Source organism: Cherax quadricarinatus, chromosome 15 (genome assembly GCF_038502225.1).
Source record: "Cherax quadricarinatus isolate ZL_2023a chromosome 15, ASM3850222v1, whole genome shotgun sequence".
Lineage (NCBI taxonomy): Eukaryota > Metazoa > Arthropoda > Malacostraca > Decapoda > Parastacidae > Cherax > Cherax quadricarinatus.
Genome location: NC_091306.1, coordinates 5,287,242 through 5,303,586, shown reverse-complemented (window position 1 = coordinate 5,303,586; position 16,345 = coordinate 5,287,242). Strand labels below are relative to the sequence as shown.

The following is a 16,345-nucleotide window of genomic DNA, read 5'->3' as shown; positions in this document are numbered from 1 at the left end:
TACACATAGGATGGTATTGGGTGCCTCAAAGTCATTTTGAGGTTGAAAGAACCCTCTGGAAAACCAGCATAGGCTCCTGCCGCCCACGTACCATGTTGAGCATAATGCACTGTCCCATACTTCTCAAAAACTTTCCTTATATCCGCCTCGTCCGCCTCAAAGGGAACGTTGTGTAACTTGATCCACGTATAATACCGTGAAACATCTATCAATCTTACAGTGACAGCTGGTGTGACGTTAAGACTCACGTCCTGAAACCTGGTGACTAACGATTCATAAACCGTTGCTGATAGCAGTTTGACGAAAATTCGTTGTCCTCCGTTCAATGCTACACCATACAAGTCACTATCTTGTACGCCATATGTCTCCCGGATGATCTTTGGCAATAAGACTTGCACAGAACTGGGCATTATCGTTCCTTTAAGTAGCTCAATGCCTACAGTATTTATCCTTCGTCTCAGACTAACCGCCATCTTGACAATCACAGTGCACCTAAGTTGTTAGCCGAGGTGTGACAGCACCACTTCACACCACTGCAGCCAGGTAACTGACAAGGGCGCTCGCCTACAAACAGCAGAGGGGTGCAGAGCACAACCGCACTCTACCGTGGTCAGGCAGCGAAAGTGGCTAGTTTATTGTGCACCCCATATCCATCCTGTGGACGGTAGCACAAGAGCATATGGATACACAAAAGGCCTAGGAACTAGGCCCCAAAAGGGTTAACAGGTATACATTTGGATTTACATCTACATATCTACAGTTTACATATCTGTTACAAGCAAATTTAGGAAATTTGCTTAGTATATCTGGTATCTTATTTTCATTAATAAGAATATTGCTGCACTCTAACAGCACCTTTCAAGGCAGGTGAAATTGCCGACCTAGAAAATGTACAGAGAACTTTCACGGCGCGCAGAACGGAGATAAAACACCTCAATTACTGGGAGCGCTTGAGGTTTCTAAACCTGTATTCCCTGGAACGCAGGAGGGAGAGATACATGATTATATACACCTGGAAAATCCTAGAGGGACTAGTACCAAACTTGCACACGAAAATCACTCACTACGAAAGCAAAAGACTTGGCAGACGATGCACCATCCCCCCAATGAAAAGCAGGGGTGTCACTAGCACGTTAAGAGACCATACAATAAGTGTCAGGGGCCCGAGACTGTTCAACTGCCTCCCAGCACACATAAGGGGGATTACCAACAGACCCCTGGCAGTCTTCAAGCTGGCACTGGACAAGCACCTAAAGACAGTTCCTGATCAGCCGGGCTGTGGCTCGTACGTTGGTTTGCGTGCAGCCAGCAGCAACAGCCTGGTTGATCAGGCGCTGATCCACCAGGAGGCCTGGTCACAGACCGGGCCGCGGGGGCGTTGACCCCCGAAACTCTCTCCAGGTAAACTCCAGGTATCTTGACATGTCACATAGGTTATTATACTGTCTCTGTATTCCTCAATAAGTGGACAATTAAGCATAATGTTCAAGACAATGACCATATGCCTGATCACATATGTGGAAAATACTGTATATATTTTCCAGAAATTCAGTATTTATATGTAAATAGATGGCCATACTGTATTTAATAATATTTATGTCATAGAAAACGGAAAGCCTGCGTCTGCACAGACGAGACTCGCCATCTTGGTTTTGAGTTTTGTATTAGAAACGTTGGTGAATGGGGAAGAATTTTTTGTGCTCTAGAGGTTAAAATTGTGCTGACACCTCTCAAATAGGAGGCTGAATTGGTGGATGTCCATTCCTGCATAACTTGAGATATCAGATGACTGGACAAGACAGCTCCAGGAGCCTCAGATAAGCTCTCTAGATTTGTGTATAATTCTGGCCAGTGTTTTCATAAATTTAGTTAGCGAGGTTTTTTTGGGTATGATACAACTTAATATCCAGTCAAATTGGTGAGTGATATTAAGATATATTTTCCTTCTGTTATGTATATGTGAATTTATATATAATCATTTTTTAATATACAGTCCACAAATTTATATATTTACCAGTATTCCTGGTGTATGCATATTTCATTTAATTAATAGGTCCACAGCAACTTGTGGTTATGACAGTGGTAGGTATTGAAGGGGGACATTTTTTGCGACCTAGGTGTCCCAAATTCCTACTTGTCTATGTAACATTGATAAATAATAATTATCTTTGTTATCATTTACTGTTATGTACATAATTAGTTACATTCAGATAAATGCAATTTTCCACATTTAATTTGCCCGTTGGTCCTTCTTGAACCGGAGGTAATTAGTGAAGTCATTAATTGGTTAATTACTTAATAATTATATGTGAAATGACAGAAGGAGGTGGATGTTAAGTTCACAAATTTATTTAATGTGTAGTGGATTATAATTATTACAATCTTAATTTTGATATGTCAAGCGCTCCCAGTAATTGAGGTGTTTTATCTCCGTTATGCGCGCCGTGAAGGTTCTCTGTACATTTTCAAGGTCAGCAATTTCACCTGCCTTGAAAGGTGCTGTTAGTGTGCAGCAATATTCCAGCCTAGATAGAACAAGTGACCTGAAGAGTGTCATCATGGGCTTGGCCTCCCTAGTTTTGAAGGTTCTCATTATCCATCCTGTCATTTTTCTAGCAGATGCGATTGATACAATGTTATGGTCCTTGAAGGTGAGATCCTCCGACAAGATCACTCCCAGGTCTTTGACGATGGTGTTTCGCTCTATTTTGTGGCCAGAATTTGTTTTGTACTCTGATGAAGATTTAATTTCCTCGTGTTTACCATATCTGAGTAATTGAAATTTCTCATCGTTGAACTTCATATTGTTTTCTGCAGCCCACTGAAAGATTTGGTTGATGTCCGCCTGGAGCCTTGCAGTGTCTGCAAAGGAAGACACTGTCATGCAGATTCGGGTGTCATCTGCAAAGGAAGACACGGTGCTGTGGCTGACATCCTTGTCTATGTCGGATATGAGGATGAGGAACAAGATGGGAGCGAGTACTGTGCCTTGTGGAACAGAGCTTTTCACCGTAGCTGCCTCGGACTTTGCTCTGTTGACTACTACTCTCTGTGTTCTGTTAGTGAGGAAATTATAGATCCATCGACCGACTTTTCCTGTTATTCCTTTAGCACGCATTTTGTGCGCTATTACGCCATGGTCACACTTGTCGAAGGCTTTTGCAAAGTCTGTATATATTACATCTGCATTCTTTTTATCTTCTATTGCATTTAGGACCTTGTCGTAGTGATCCAATAGTTGAGACAGACAGGAGCGACCTGTTCTAAACCCATGTTGCCCTGGGTTGTGTAACTGATGGGTTTCTAGATGGGTGGTGATCTTGCTTCTTAGGACCCTTTCAAAGATTTTTATGATATGGGATGTTAGTGCTATTGGTCTGTAGTTCTTTGCTGTTGCTTTACTGCCCCCTTTGTGGAGTGGGGCTATGTCTGTTGTTTTTAGTAACTGTGGGACGACCCCCGTGTCCATGCTCCCTCTCCATAGGATGGAAAAGGCTCGTGATAGGGGCTTCTTGCAGTTCTTGATGAACACGGAGTTCCATGAGTCTGGCCCTGGGGCAGAGTGCATGGGCATGTCATTTATCGCCTGTTCGAAGTCATTTGGCGTCAGGATAACATCGGATAGGCTTGTGTTAACCAAATTCTGTGGCTCTCTTATAAAAAATTAATTTTGATCTTCGACTCTCAGTCTGGTTAGCGGCTTGCTAAAAACTGAGTCATACTGGGACTTGAGTAGCTCACTCATTTCCTTGCTGTCATCTGTGTAAGACCCATCTAATTGCCAGGCATAATGAGGGCAAATTCCTAGGCCTATACCTCGACAACAACGTGAACTTCAGCACCCATATCCAACACATAACCAAAAAAGTATCCGAAACGGTTGGGATCCTCTCCAAGATACGATACTACGTGCCGCAAACTGCCCTTCTCACACTATACCATTCACTTATATATCCATACCTCACCTATGCTATCTGTGCTTGGGGTTCAACTGCAGCAACACACCTAAAGCCAATAATAACCCAACAAAAAGCCGCAGTAAGAATAATCACTAAATCCCATCCCTGGCAACACCCCCCCCCCACTCTTCATAGATCTAAACTTACTCCCTGTTCAGTACATCCACACTTACTACTGTGCAATCTACATCTACAGGACCTTAAATTCCAATATTAGCCTTGACCTAAAACGCTTTCTTGATAGTTGTGACAGAACCCACAGGCACAACACCAGACACAAACATCTCTATGACATTCCCCGTGTCCGACTAAACCTTTACAAAAATTCAATGTATGTCAAAGGCCCTAAAATCTGGAACACCCTACCTGAAAATTCCAAAACTGCAGACACATTCATCACCTTCAAAACTACCATCAGAAAACATCTTATCTCCCTGATACACCCTGCCAACTAATAATACGAATACCACCTGGTGGTTAACACTTACACTCACTCACCCATTTGACCATAAACAGAAATATCAATCTCAGTCTCAAAATAATGAATCTTAACTAGTCATAAGTTGGCCTGTGATACTCCAATACTGAAACTATGTATAGTGCCAAAACAAAAGCATTCACATTGCTAAACTCACAACTAGTATTTAGTCACTTAGCCATAATACCAACTTACCTCATAATTTTGTAATATTTTAAACTTAAGATTTAATATAAGTCTGCCCGAAATGCCTAGCCATGCTAGGTGTTCTAGTGGTACACTCTGTAATTATTTTACTACATGTAAACCACACAATAACCAAATTCTGTAAACTCAGCATTGTAATCCTTATAGAGAATAAACTTTGAATACTGGACGTTGTTCTCGACTTTGATTTGGCATAGGAGAAGAAATACTTTGGGTTTCTTTCGATTTCATTTATGGCTTTTAGTTCTTCCCGCGATTCCTGACTCCTATAAGATTTCTTTAGCTTAAGTTCGATGCTTGCTATTTCTCTGACCAGTGTCTCCTATGCATTTCAGATATATTGACCTCTTTTAGCCGCTCTGTTATTCTTTTCCGTCGCCTGTAAAGGGAGCGCCTGTCTCTTTCTATTTTACATCTACTCCTCCTTTTTCTTAGAGGAATAAGCCTTGTGCATACATCGAGTGCCACCAAGTTAATCTGTTCTAGGCATAAGTTGGGGTCTGTGTTGCTTAGTATATCTTCCCAGCTTATATCGGTTAGGACTTGGTTTACTTGGTCCCACTTTATGTTTTTGTTATTGAAGTTGAATTTGGTGAATGCTCCCTCGTAACTAGTCTCATTATGTCGGTCTGGGGTTCCGTGCATACATGTCTGAACCTCAGTTATGTTGTGATCTGAGTATATTGTTTTTGATATGGTGACATTTCTTATCAGATCATCATTGTTAGTGAAGATGAGGTCTAGTGTATTCTCCATTCTAGTAGGCTCTATTATTTGCTGGTTTAAATTGAATTTTGTGCAGAGATTTAAAAGCTCGTGTGAGTGTGAGTTTTCATCAGAGCTGCCTCCTGGTGTTATTACTGCAACAATATTATTTGCTATATTCCTCCATTTTAGGTGCCTTAAGTTGAAATCCCCCAGGAGCAAGATGTTGGGTGCAGGAGCTGGAAGATTTTCCAGACAGTGGTCAATTTTTAACAGCTGTTCCTGGAATTGCTGGGATGTTGCATTCCGAGACTTGTAGACTACCACAATGACTAGGTTTTGGTTCACGACCTTTACTGCTAAAACTTCCACTACATCATTTGAGGCATTAAGCAGTTCTGTGCAAACAAGTGACTCTGTCACTATAGCTATAGTGCCTAATAGGTGTTTAATGTGTCGATATGGGTCAAAAATGTATTTGAAAATAGGATAGAACCAAGAGTTCCCTTTGCGCATGCGCGGATGTGTGGGGGTAGAGGTCGACTCGGGGCATGAGTGAGGCGGCAGTGTTTTGAATGGGCTTAAGAGGCTGTGAAAACATGGGACCAGGAAATTGGCGTTCACGGCGGCCTAAGGATTAATATAGGCCTCACTTCATAATAGGAAGTGTCGTGACTGTCCCTGGTGAAGAGTGAGGGAACGTGATTGACGGCACCGCTATAAATAAGGTGGTAAAATGAGTGAATAATGGTAGGACCGGGGGTGACTGGCGCGTCGCCATGGACTGTGTCCCGGGGAAAAATACCCGTGATTTAATCATCACTCATCGGTCTCAAATCTTAATGGAGTGGCCTCCAATGTGTATAATAATTATGAGACATTAAACCGTCTTGTAAATTGTAATGTAATCAGTGATAATAACACTAAGTTAAGGAATCGTTGAAGCGATATGAACTGCCATTCCCAGAGTGTGTGTGCACATGTTTACCTCGTTGTTCCTGTCCCGAGGATAGTGAAAGCTTTATGGAGTCACAACTTCTAAACCGGGACAAACCGACGGATACCTTGTCCTGCTGGAATAAGAACCGTGTTGGTGTAGCAGGACATCGAAATGAGATGGTGAATGGAGGAAATAAGGAGTATCAATCACCCACAGTTAAGTAACCCTTCTAGTTATAGCAGACTGATACTGGCCAGTTAGGTATGTTGTAATTGAATAGGTTATGAGTGATCCAGCTACATCAAGTGACCACCAGAGAATATCTGGTAAGTGGTGAGATTATGTACAAGTGTTTTTCCTTGATGGATATATCCATGTGTAACCTACCCCCCCCCCCTTCATTCAGTTACACTAATATAATCTATACAGTCCACAATTAATTAGTAGCACCGTACTTGTGGGTGCTATCCAATCCATACTGGTCTCGGATAGATATGGATAAGATTGTGAGGTCGAAGGAACCACCTGCCGTGACCAGGGGTGGTTAAGTTTTCTCACATGTCTACATGGGGTGACTACGGTAAATAATATGGTTGTTTCCCAATGAGTTTACTTGTATGCATGTAATGTTGAGGTACATAAAGGTAATCACCCTAGAAAATTTTCCACATCTGCCCGCTGGTCCTTCCTGAACCGGATGCAATCAGTGAAAAAATTAATTGAATTAATTACTTAATAATTAAGTGACTGATTGAAGGAAGTGGGTATAGGGTACACAAGTTTAATCGATCGTGTGGTGTATGATAATTAGCCCAATTAATTGCTAGCACATGTGTGGCTAGGATTTATACAAGAGTAAATTGCAAGAATTACTCTTATAAGGCGCCTACTTAAGTTGTATAATCAGTGATTAATAATTCTCTAACCATGACTGGATCTGATGGAGTTAATGTGGCTGACAAGTCCATGAATTTTAGAGTAATGAAAGCATCATTACAGGCTATTAAAGGCCATGTGACGAAGGCATTTGATTTAATGAATCAAAGAACCGTGAACCCTAATGAATAAAGTTATATTTAGATGCTTTAGAGAGTAGATTTGATTGGTACAAATTGTGGTTTAAAGACTGTGAAAGAGATCTGCTGGAGAATTGTGCAGATGGAATGGAAATGAATGTTTTAATTAATCAACATTACGAACTGGAAGAAAAACTGTCTTGTAAAAGTAAGGGTTTGAATAAATTAAAGGGTGTAAGCCAGGCAGTTGATCAACCTATTAATGCAAAGGGTGGGTTTGCCAAAACCTCCAGAGTACGGTCTGGAGGAAATCAGACTAGGTCGGCAGGAATTAATTGTTCAATTGCAGACCCGTCAGCCAAACAGTTCTAAGGATATAACACATAATGACTCTGAAGTATCTGTCAAGTCTCAAAAGGGAAAAATAATCCCAGTGGCAATAATCATAGTTAAGAGTTAAATAGGCACATATCAAGTCAGGAATCAGTAATGGTGGTTCCTCACATCAAGGTAAGAGGAATAAGTACCTCAGTAAGGGTAACCCAGTTAATAAGAGGTCAGGCAAGGAAAAGAGAGACTGTCTCTTCTGCCAGGGTACTCATTTCACTAAAAATTGTAATGCCTATAATTCATGGGATATTAAAGTGGAAAGAATGAAAGAACTTGACAGATTATCAGATGTCTAGACAATCATAATGTAAAGGATTGTCATACCAAATTGAACAGTTGCTATCAATGCAACAAGGGAAGGCACCATACAGTTATGTGCAGGGTTGTATGCAATTCTTATAATAATGGTGACAATAATGATAATGTTAATAACCCTGACACTACAGTGACTGATATAAAGGTTGCAGCTAATGGCAATAATGATGGCCTAGCTGAGGTAGTCTTGCCGGTGTTGGATGTAATAATTCAGGATAAAGGGCATAAATCCAAAAGCATGCGGCGTCACTCTCCTCAACACTGGTACGGGCCATTTAATATATGGCAGACTACCGCCTAGTAATAATGACTAGAGGAAGTAGTGAATACAGTCACGGTGTCTTACTCATAAAAGGTCAACCCAGTACAAGTATTCTTCTATCGAGAATGATGTTGAACCAGTCTAATTTGTGGGAGCTGGACAGCATAGAGATTAATATAAATGAGGAAAGTCCAAATGATTCCATTACTCAGGAACAATACCTGAAGGATGTTAAATGTGAATCTGGACATTACTGGGTGCGACTTCCGTGGAAGCTCGACCGTCCAGAATTGCCTACTAATTATAGGATGGCGTATGGACAGTTAAATGGCTCAGCTCTGCGAACTGAGCAAGACACCAAAATTGTTGACTGCTTATAATGATATAATTAATAAACAGTTAAATAATAAATTGTTCTTACTTCAGGCGACGATAAATGCACACCTTAAGTGCACAGGTGGTCCGCTGAGCGTAGTAATTGGGTAAATAATCTTATGTGGACAATTTCCGGGTGTGACGTCAACTGAAGAGGAACTAATGAGGATATGTGAAGGGGTTAATGAAATAATGCAAGGTGCAAGGATACCCCTGAGGGAATGGAACAGTAATTAGTCCATTTTGAGGGATCAATAAATATGGATGGCCATGGAGTTGAAGTGCCTATCTGCAGTAAGGTGCTGGGGCTGACTTGGGATACTGAGAGAGACTTGTTATTGTTAATGTCTCATAATTCCAGTATGCCCAATAATTTAACCCAGAGAGCATAAGCTTAGTGTCACACCTTACAATAAGAGGGATATTGTTAATACCAGAAGCATGGAAGCTTGAGTGTGCTTTGGATGGAGCCCTACCTGAGGAGTTAACAGGTGGAAAGAATTAATGGGTGATTATGTAAATACCAATGTTGGAGTTCCCAAGCCAGGTGGCCAGTGAAGATGGGAAAATTGTAATCCACATTATGTAAGTCGTCTAGCAACGACCTCCGCCCAGCCGCAGTGTGGAAAATATTTTAATTTTCCGAAGCTATAGTGCCTAATAGGTGTTTAATGTGTCGATATGGGTCAAAAATGTATTTGAAAATAGGATAGAACCAAGAGTTTCCTTTGCGCATGAGCAGATGTGTGGGGGTAGAGGTCGACTCGGGGCATGAGTGAGGCGGCAGTGTTTTGAATGGGTTTAAGAGGCTGTGAAAACATGGGACCAGGAAATTGGCGTTCACGGCGGCCTAAGGATTAATATAGGCCTCACTTCATAATAGGAAGTGCCGTGACTGTCCCTGGTGAAGAGTGAGGGAACGTGATTGACGGCACCACTATAAATAAGGTGGTAAAATGAGTGAATAATGGTAGGACCGGGGGTGACTGGCGCGTCACCATGGACTGTGTCCCGGGGAAAAATACCCATGATTTAATCATCACTCATCGGTCTCAAATCTTAATGGAGTGGCCTCCAATGTGTATAATAAATATGAGACATTAAACCGTCTTGTAAATCGTAATGTAATCAGTGATAATAACACTAAGTTAAGGAATCGTTGAAGCGATATGAACTGCCATTCCCAGAGTGTGTGTGCACATGTTTACCTCGTTGTTCCTGTCCCGAGGATAGTGAAGGCTTTATGGAGTCACGACTTCTAAACCGGGACAAACCGACGGATACCTCGTCCTGCTGGAATAAGAACCGTGTCGGTGTAGCACGACATCGAAATGAGATGGTGAATGGAGGAAATAAGGAGTATCAATCACCCACAGTTAAGTAACCCTTCTAGTTATAGCAGACTGATACTGGCCAGTTAGGTATGTTGTAATTGAATAGGTTATGAGTGATCCAGCTACATCAAGTGACCACCAGAGAATATCTGGTAAGTAGTGAGATTATGTACAAGTGTTTTTCCTTGATGGATATATCCATGTGTAACCTACCCCCCCCTTCATTCAGTTACACTAATATAATCTATACAGTCCACAATTAATTAGTAGCACCGTACTTGTGGGTGCTATCCAATCCATACTGGTCTCGGATAGATATGGACAAGATTGTGAGGTCGAAGGAACCACCTGCCGTGACCAGGGGTGGTTAAGTTTTCTCACATGTCTACACGGGGTGACTACGGTAAACAATATGCTTGTCTCCCAATGAGTTTACTTGTATGCATGTAATGTTGAGGTATATGAAGGTAATCACCCTAGAAAATTTTCCATAATTAGCATAAAATTAGGTGACATTTCATATGTTAAGGAAAGCCCCTACTTATGTAAAACACTTCAGCAAGACTAAAACTAGATCTTAAAAGTACTTGCCATTGTAAAGATGTTTAAAGTTAGACTAGTTAAATGCTAAGTTTAGTCAATTTAAGTTATATGAAGATAAGATTTCCAAACGTAATGATTGTTGTATTTAACAACACTCTGTATATTAAAATATTTTAACTATTATTGTGATGGGATAGTAATAAAACATTGTACTAATATTTTTTTAGCACACCAGATGTCTCCCACCAAATCAGGGTAACCTGACAAAAACAAAAAAAAAAAAAACTTTCAGTCATTTATTCAGGCACTGAATGAATGACAACATAGTGTTGTCAGAAGGGCACTGTCATTACATTTCATATGCCCCTTAAGGGAGGTTCCTTGACACTGGTGAGGGGCTCTTGATCTAGGGAATTGGATCTGTGCTCCAGTTCCCTGAATTAAGCCTGAATACCTTCCCCCCCCCACAGGCGCTATATAATCCTACGGGTTTAGCGCTTCCCCTTTATACTAATAATACATTTCATATGACCCTCCAAACCTTCAGAGTGCTGGCACTACACTTCCGACCTCCAGGACTCAAGTCCAGCTAACTGGTTTTCCTGAATCCCTTCATAAAATGTTACCTAGCTCACAGTCCAACAGTGCTTCATAAAATGTTACCTAGATCACAGTCCAACAGTGCATCATGTCATAAAAATCACTTTCCTTCACTCACTGCTATCTAACACTCACACAAGCTTGCTGAAAGTCCACATTCCTAGCACTAAAAACCTCCTTGACTCCTTCCCTCTAATCTTTTCTAAGGTGACCCCTACCTCTCCTTCCCTTCACCCTAGATTTACACTCCCAGTCATACTTTTCTCCTTCCTCTCTAAATATCCAAACCACTTAAATAACCCCTCCTCAGTACTCTGAATAATACTTTTGGTAACTTCATATAGGCGAGTACAAATAGTTGAGTACAAATAGGAAGTGTGTCTGTCTGGTGCTCAGCAGACAGAGGATCAAGCCTCCACCATCATGTCTTGCAATGAATGACCCACATGGGTTTAGCGCTTAACATGAATTATTATTATTATCCAAATTCTTCCTCCGTAAGAAAGCAACTAAAATGCCAGGAGCAAGAGTGTAGTAACTCCTCCTCCTGTATAAATTACTAAAAGGACGAAGATAATTTTGGATTGAGAATCTTGGTTATAAAAATTATTTTAAGAGCAATATAGTGGTGGCAGTAAGTAAATGAGTATGAATGCTGAGTGGAATCTGGTTCAGCAGTCTGCAATGTATGTGTGTATCATTTATATTTAATCCCCATCATAAGGTTAACGTTTTAAAGAGTTGAAACGTTTATAAATGTAGAACATTGAGTTTAATCTCCTTCAACATTATACTGTATGTGAGCACTAGCCCTATGTGGATCATAAGCACAGTGGTGAACACTTGATCCTCCATGCCCTGCTCACAAGACAGATGTGCTACCTAACTATAGTCATCTGTAGCTCTCACTTGGTCCCACAGTGTCACCGGCAGGAGAGCCAGCCAAGGTGTTGTACCAGAAGTGTGATGTGCGGGACCTGTCTCAACTGACGGAGGCCCTGGCTGGGGTAGCTGCGGTCATTAACTGCTCAGCAGTCACCCCAGACTTTACCAGAGATGACATGGGTTGTGACCACTATATGCAAGAAGTCAACGTCGATGGTGAGTGACAGATAATCTGGGGGTTATGACCACTGTATTCAACAGGTCAACATTGATGGTGTGTGACAGATATGACTTGGGTGTGACCGCTATATGCAACAAGTCAACACTGACAGTGTGTGACAGAGGTGACTTGGGTGTTGTGACCACTGTGTGCAACAGATCATCACTGAGAGTGAGTCAGGCATCCCTCACAGCTTACTAATACAGTGGTTTCCCCATTAGTAAGTCGGGTAAATCCAATTTTGCTAATAATGGAATTACTCCTGAATATAATATTAAGTGAAATAGCAAAAATAACATGTAAACGTATACCATTGTGATAATAACAATTAGAAACAGTCTACTTAAAATGGACAAAAGGGTGTAACAACGGGAGAGCACAGAATCCGTAGGGGTCACACAGTACCTGGGAATAAGGGTCAGTCTTCTTTGGTCAAAAGAAAAGGAAAGGTAGTTTCGATTATTTGGATCAAGAGTCCTTCATTAGCATCAAGGCACTGCCCACTTGAAGGAACAGTGATTCATGTCCATGGTTATCATGAGGGGTCAGGCACCTCACTGTAAGACAATATTCAAATAGTACTCAAGAGTACACCTAAGTAATATCTGCTAGTACTATCTTCATTGTATTTCATTCCACTCATGAGCTTTTTTTACCTCATTCATATTCAGTATTTGCCTATTATTTTTCTAAACCCTTATTAAAATTATGACTTTAATTATAGAAAATATTTTACCTTATTTTAACTGTATTTAATCCTTTTGTAGTTTTTTTAAATAAACCTTAATCTAGAATATAGAAATGTATTTCTGTTTTAACTTTTGTGTCCCCTTTCCTCTTGTATGGTAGTATATCTGACTCTTTGAATGGTACTGCTGCAGGAGTGATGAATGTGGTGAAGGCTTGCTGCCAGGCAGGGGTATCTGTGTTAGTCCACACCAGTGATGTCTCTGTCAAGATGGGCGGTATCAAGCTCCTGGAGCACACAGAGACACTCACACCCTCCACCCCAGAGAAGGATCTTCTACTGGGAGACTATGCCCGTATGAGGCTCCGTGCTGAGGGGATGGTCCTGGCCGCCCATGGTACACCCACTAGCACAGGTACACGTGAATATTCAAATTATAATGTGCTCACATAATTATGTTTGCAGGGGTCAGATCACAGCTGGTGTTATGTGAGTATGTCAGGAACAACACCAGGACAATTTTGGAGTCTAGTGGTGGTATAGATTCAAAATGTTAAGAATGCAGACACTTTTGGAGTTTAGTTGTCAGGTAGGATGAATGCAGGGTCTTAAAACTATAACACTATACAAAGTCTATAGATCTGAAATAGAAACCAGATTCTTCAGGCCATCCTGAACCATTATCAAATCACTTTAATAATCCAAGACAAATTGAAATGCTGTCTACTTTCCTTTTTCAGTTTATGGGTCGTTTTAAATTACTCCAATGATATTGTGATTTTATTATACGTACAACAGTTTAACTAAGCAACATATTTATCATTTCAAGAGTTATAAAACCAGGGAGCATTAGCAGTAACATAAGCAGGTTTCAGGTTGACACGAGGACTGGTCACAGACTGGGCTGCGGGGCCATTGACCCCCCTGAAACCCCCTCCAGGTATACTCTAGGTATGGCCACAGGTTAAATAATTATCAGATCTATCTGATCATGCCACAAAACCTAGTCGTTGTGGTAGTCTACAAGCCTCCGGATGCAACATCCCAGCAATTCCAGGAACAGCTGTTAAAAATTGACCACTGTCTGGAAAATCTTCCAGCTCCTGCACCCAACATCTTGCTCCTGGGGGATTTCAACTTAAGGCACCTAAAATGGAGGAATATAGCAAATAATATTGTTGCAGAAATAACACCAGGAGGCAGCTCTGATGAAAACTCACACTCACACGAGCTTTTAAATCTCTGCACAAAATTCAATTTAAACCAGCAAATAATAGAGCCTACTAGACTGGAGAATACACTAGACCTCATCTTCACTAACAATGATGATCTGATAAGAAATGTCACCATATCAAAAACAATATACTCAGATCACAACATAATTGAGGTTCAGACATGTATGCGCGGAGCCCCAGACCGATATAATAAAATTAGTCACGAGGGAGCATTCACCAAATTCAACTTCAATAACAAAAACATAAAGTGAGACCAAGTAAACCAAGTCCTAACCGATATAAGCTGGGAAGATATACTAAGCAACACAGACCCCAACTTATGCCTAGAACAGATTAACTTGGTGGCACTCGATGTATGCACAAGGCTTATTCCTCTAAGAAAAAGGAGGAGTAGATGTAAAATAGAAAGAGACAGGCGCTCCCTTTACAGGCGACGGAAAAGAATAACAGAGCGGCTAAAAGAGGTCAATATATCTGAAATGCGTAGGGAGACACTGGTCAGAGAAATAGCAAGCATCGAACTCAAACTAAAGGAATCTTATAGGAGTCAGGAATCACGGGAAGAACTAAAAGCCATAAATGAAATCGAAAGAAACCCAAAGTATTTCTTCTCCTATGCCAAATCAAAGTCGAGAACAACGTCCAGTATTGGGCCCCTACTTAAACAAGATGGGTCCTACACAGATGACAGCAAGGAAATGAGTGAGCTACTCAAGTCCCAATATGACTCAGTTTTTAGCAAGCCGCTAACCAGACTGAGAGTCGAAGATCAAAATGAATTTTTCATGAGAGAGCCACAAAATTTGATTAACACAAGCCTATCCGATGTTATCCTGACGCCAAATGACTTCGAACAGGCGATAAATGACATGCCCATGCACTCTGCCCCAGGGGCAGACTCATGGAACTCCGTGTTCATCAAGAACTGCAAGAGGCCCCTATCACGAGCCTTTTCCATCCTATGGAGAGGGAGCATGGACACGGGGGTTGTCCCACAGTTACTAAAAACAACAGACAGCCCCACTCCACAAAGGGGGCAGTAAAGCAACAGCAAAGAACTACAGACCAATAGCACTAACATCCCATATCATAAAAATCTTTGAAAGGGTCCTAAGAAGCAAGATCACCACCCATCTAGAAACCCAACAGTTACACAACCCAGGGCAACATGGGTTTAGAACAGGTCGCTCCTGTCTGTCTCAATTATTGGATCACTACGACAAGGTCCTAAATGCACTAGAAGACAAAATGAATGCAGATGTAATATATACAGACTTTGCAAAAGCCTTCGACAAGTGTGACCATGGTGTAATAGCGCACAAAATGCGTGCTAAAGGAATAACAGGAAAAGTCGGTCGATGGATCTATAATTTCCTCACTAACAGAACACAGAGAGTAGTCGTCAACAGAGTAAAGTCCGAGGCAGCTACGGTGAAAAGCTCTGTTCCACAAGGCACAGTACTCGCTCCCATCTTGTTCCTCATCCTCATATCCGACATAGACAAGGATGTCAGCCACAGCACCGTGTCTTCCTTTGCAGATGACACCCGAATCTGCATGACAGTGTCTTCCATTGCAGACACTGCAAGGCTCCAGGCGGACATCAACCAAATCTTTCAGTGGGCTGCAGAAAACAATATGAAGTTCAACGATGAGAAATTTCAATTACTCAGATATGGTAAACACGAGGAAATTAAATCTTCATCAGAGTACAAAACAAATTCTGGCCACAAAATAGAGCGAAACACCAACGTCAAAGACCTGGGAGTGATCATGTCGGAGGATCTCACCTTCAAGGACCATAACATTGTATCAATCACATCTGCTAGAAAAATGACAGGATGGATAATGAGAACCTTCAAAACTAGGGAGGCCAAGCCCATGATGACACTCTTCAGGTCACTTGTTCTATCTAGGCTGGAATATTGCTGCACACTAACAGCACCTTTCAAGGCAGGTGAAATTGCTGACCTAGAAAATGTACAGAGAACCTTCACGGCGCGCATAACGGAGATAAAACACCTCAATTACTGGGAGCGCTTGAGGTTCCTAAACCTGTATTCCCTGGAACGCAGGTGGGAGAGATACATGATTATATACACCTGGAAAATCCTAGAGGAACTAGTACCGAACTTGCACACGAAAATCACTCACTGCGAAAGCAAAAGACTTGGCAGACGATGCACCATCCCC

At 41.4% G+C, this 16,345-nt stretch overlaps 1 protein-coding gene across 1 annotated transcript in view; it reads left to right on the top strand.

Annotated features, from left to right (window-relative positions):
• Positions 1–16,345, top strand: part of LOC128692025 (3 beta-hydroxysteroid dehydrogenase type 7-like) — a 61,263-nt gene that overhangs the window by 15,208 nt on the left and 29,710 nt on the right. The window contains exons 3-4 of the mRNA XM_070085097.1: positions 12,046–12,225; positions 13,111–13,332. Coding sequence (XP_069941198.1) covers positions 12,046–12,225; positions 13,111–13,332 — 402 coding nt within the window. The remainder of the gene's footprint in view (positions 1–12,045; positions 12,226–13,110; positions 13,333–16,345) is intronic.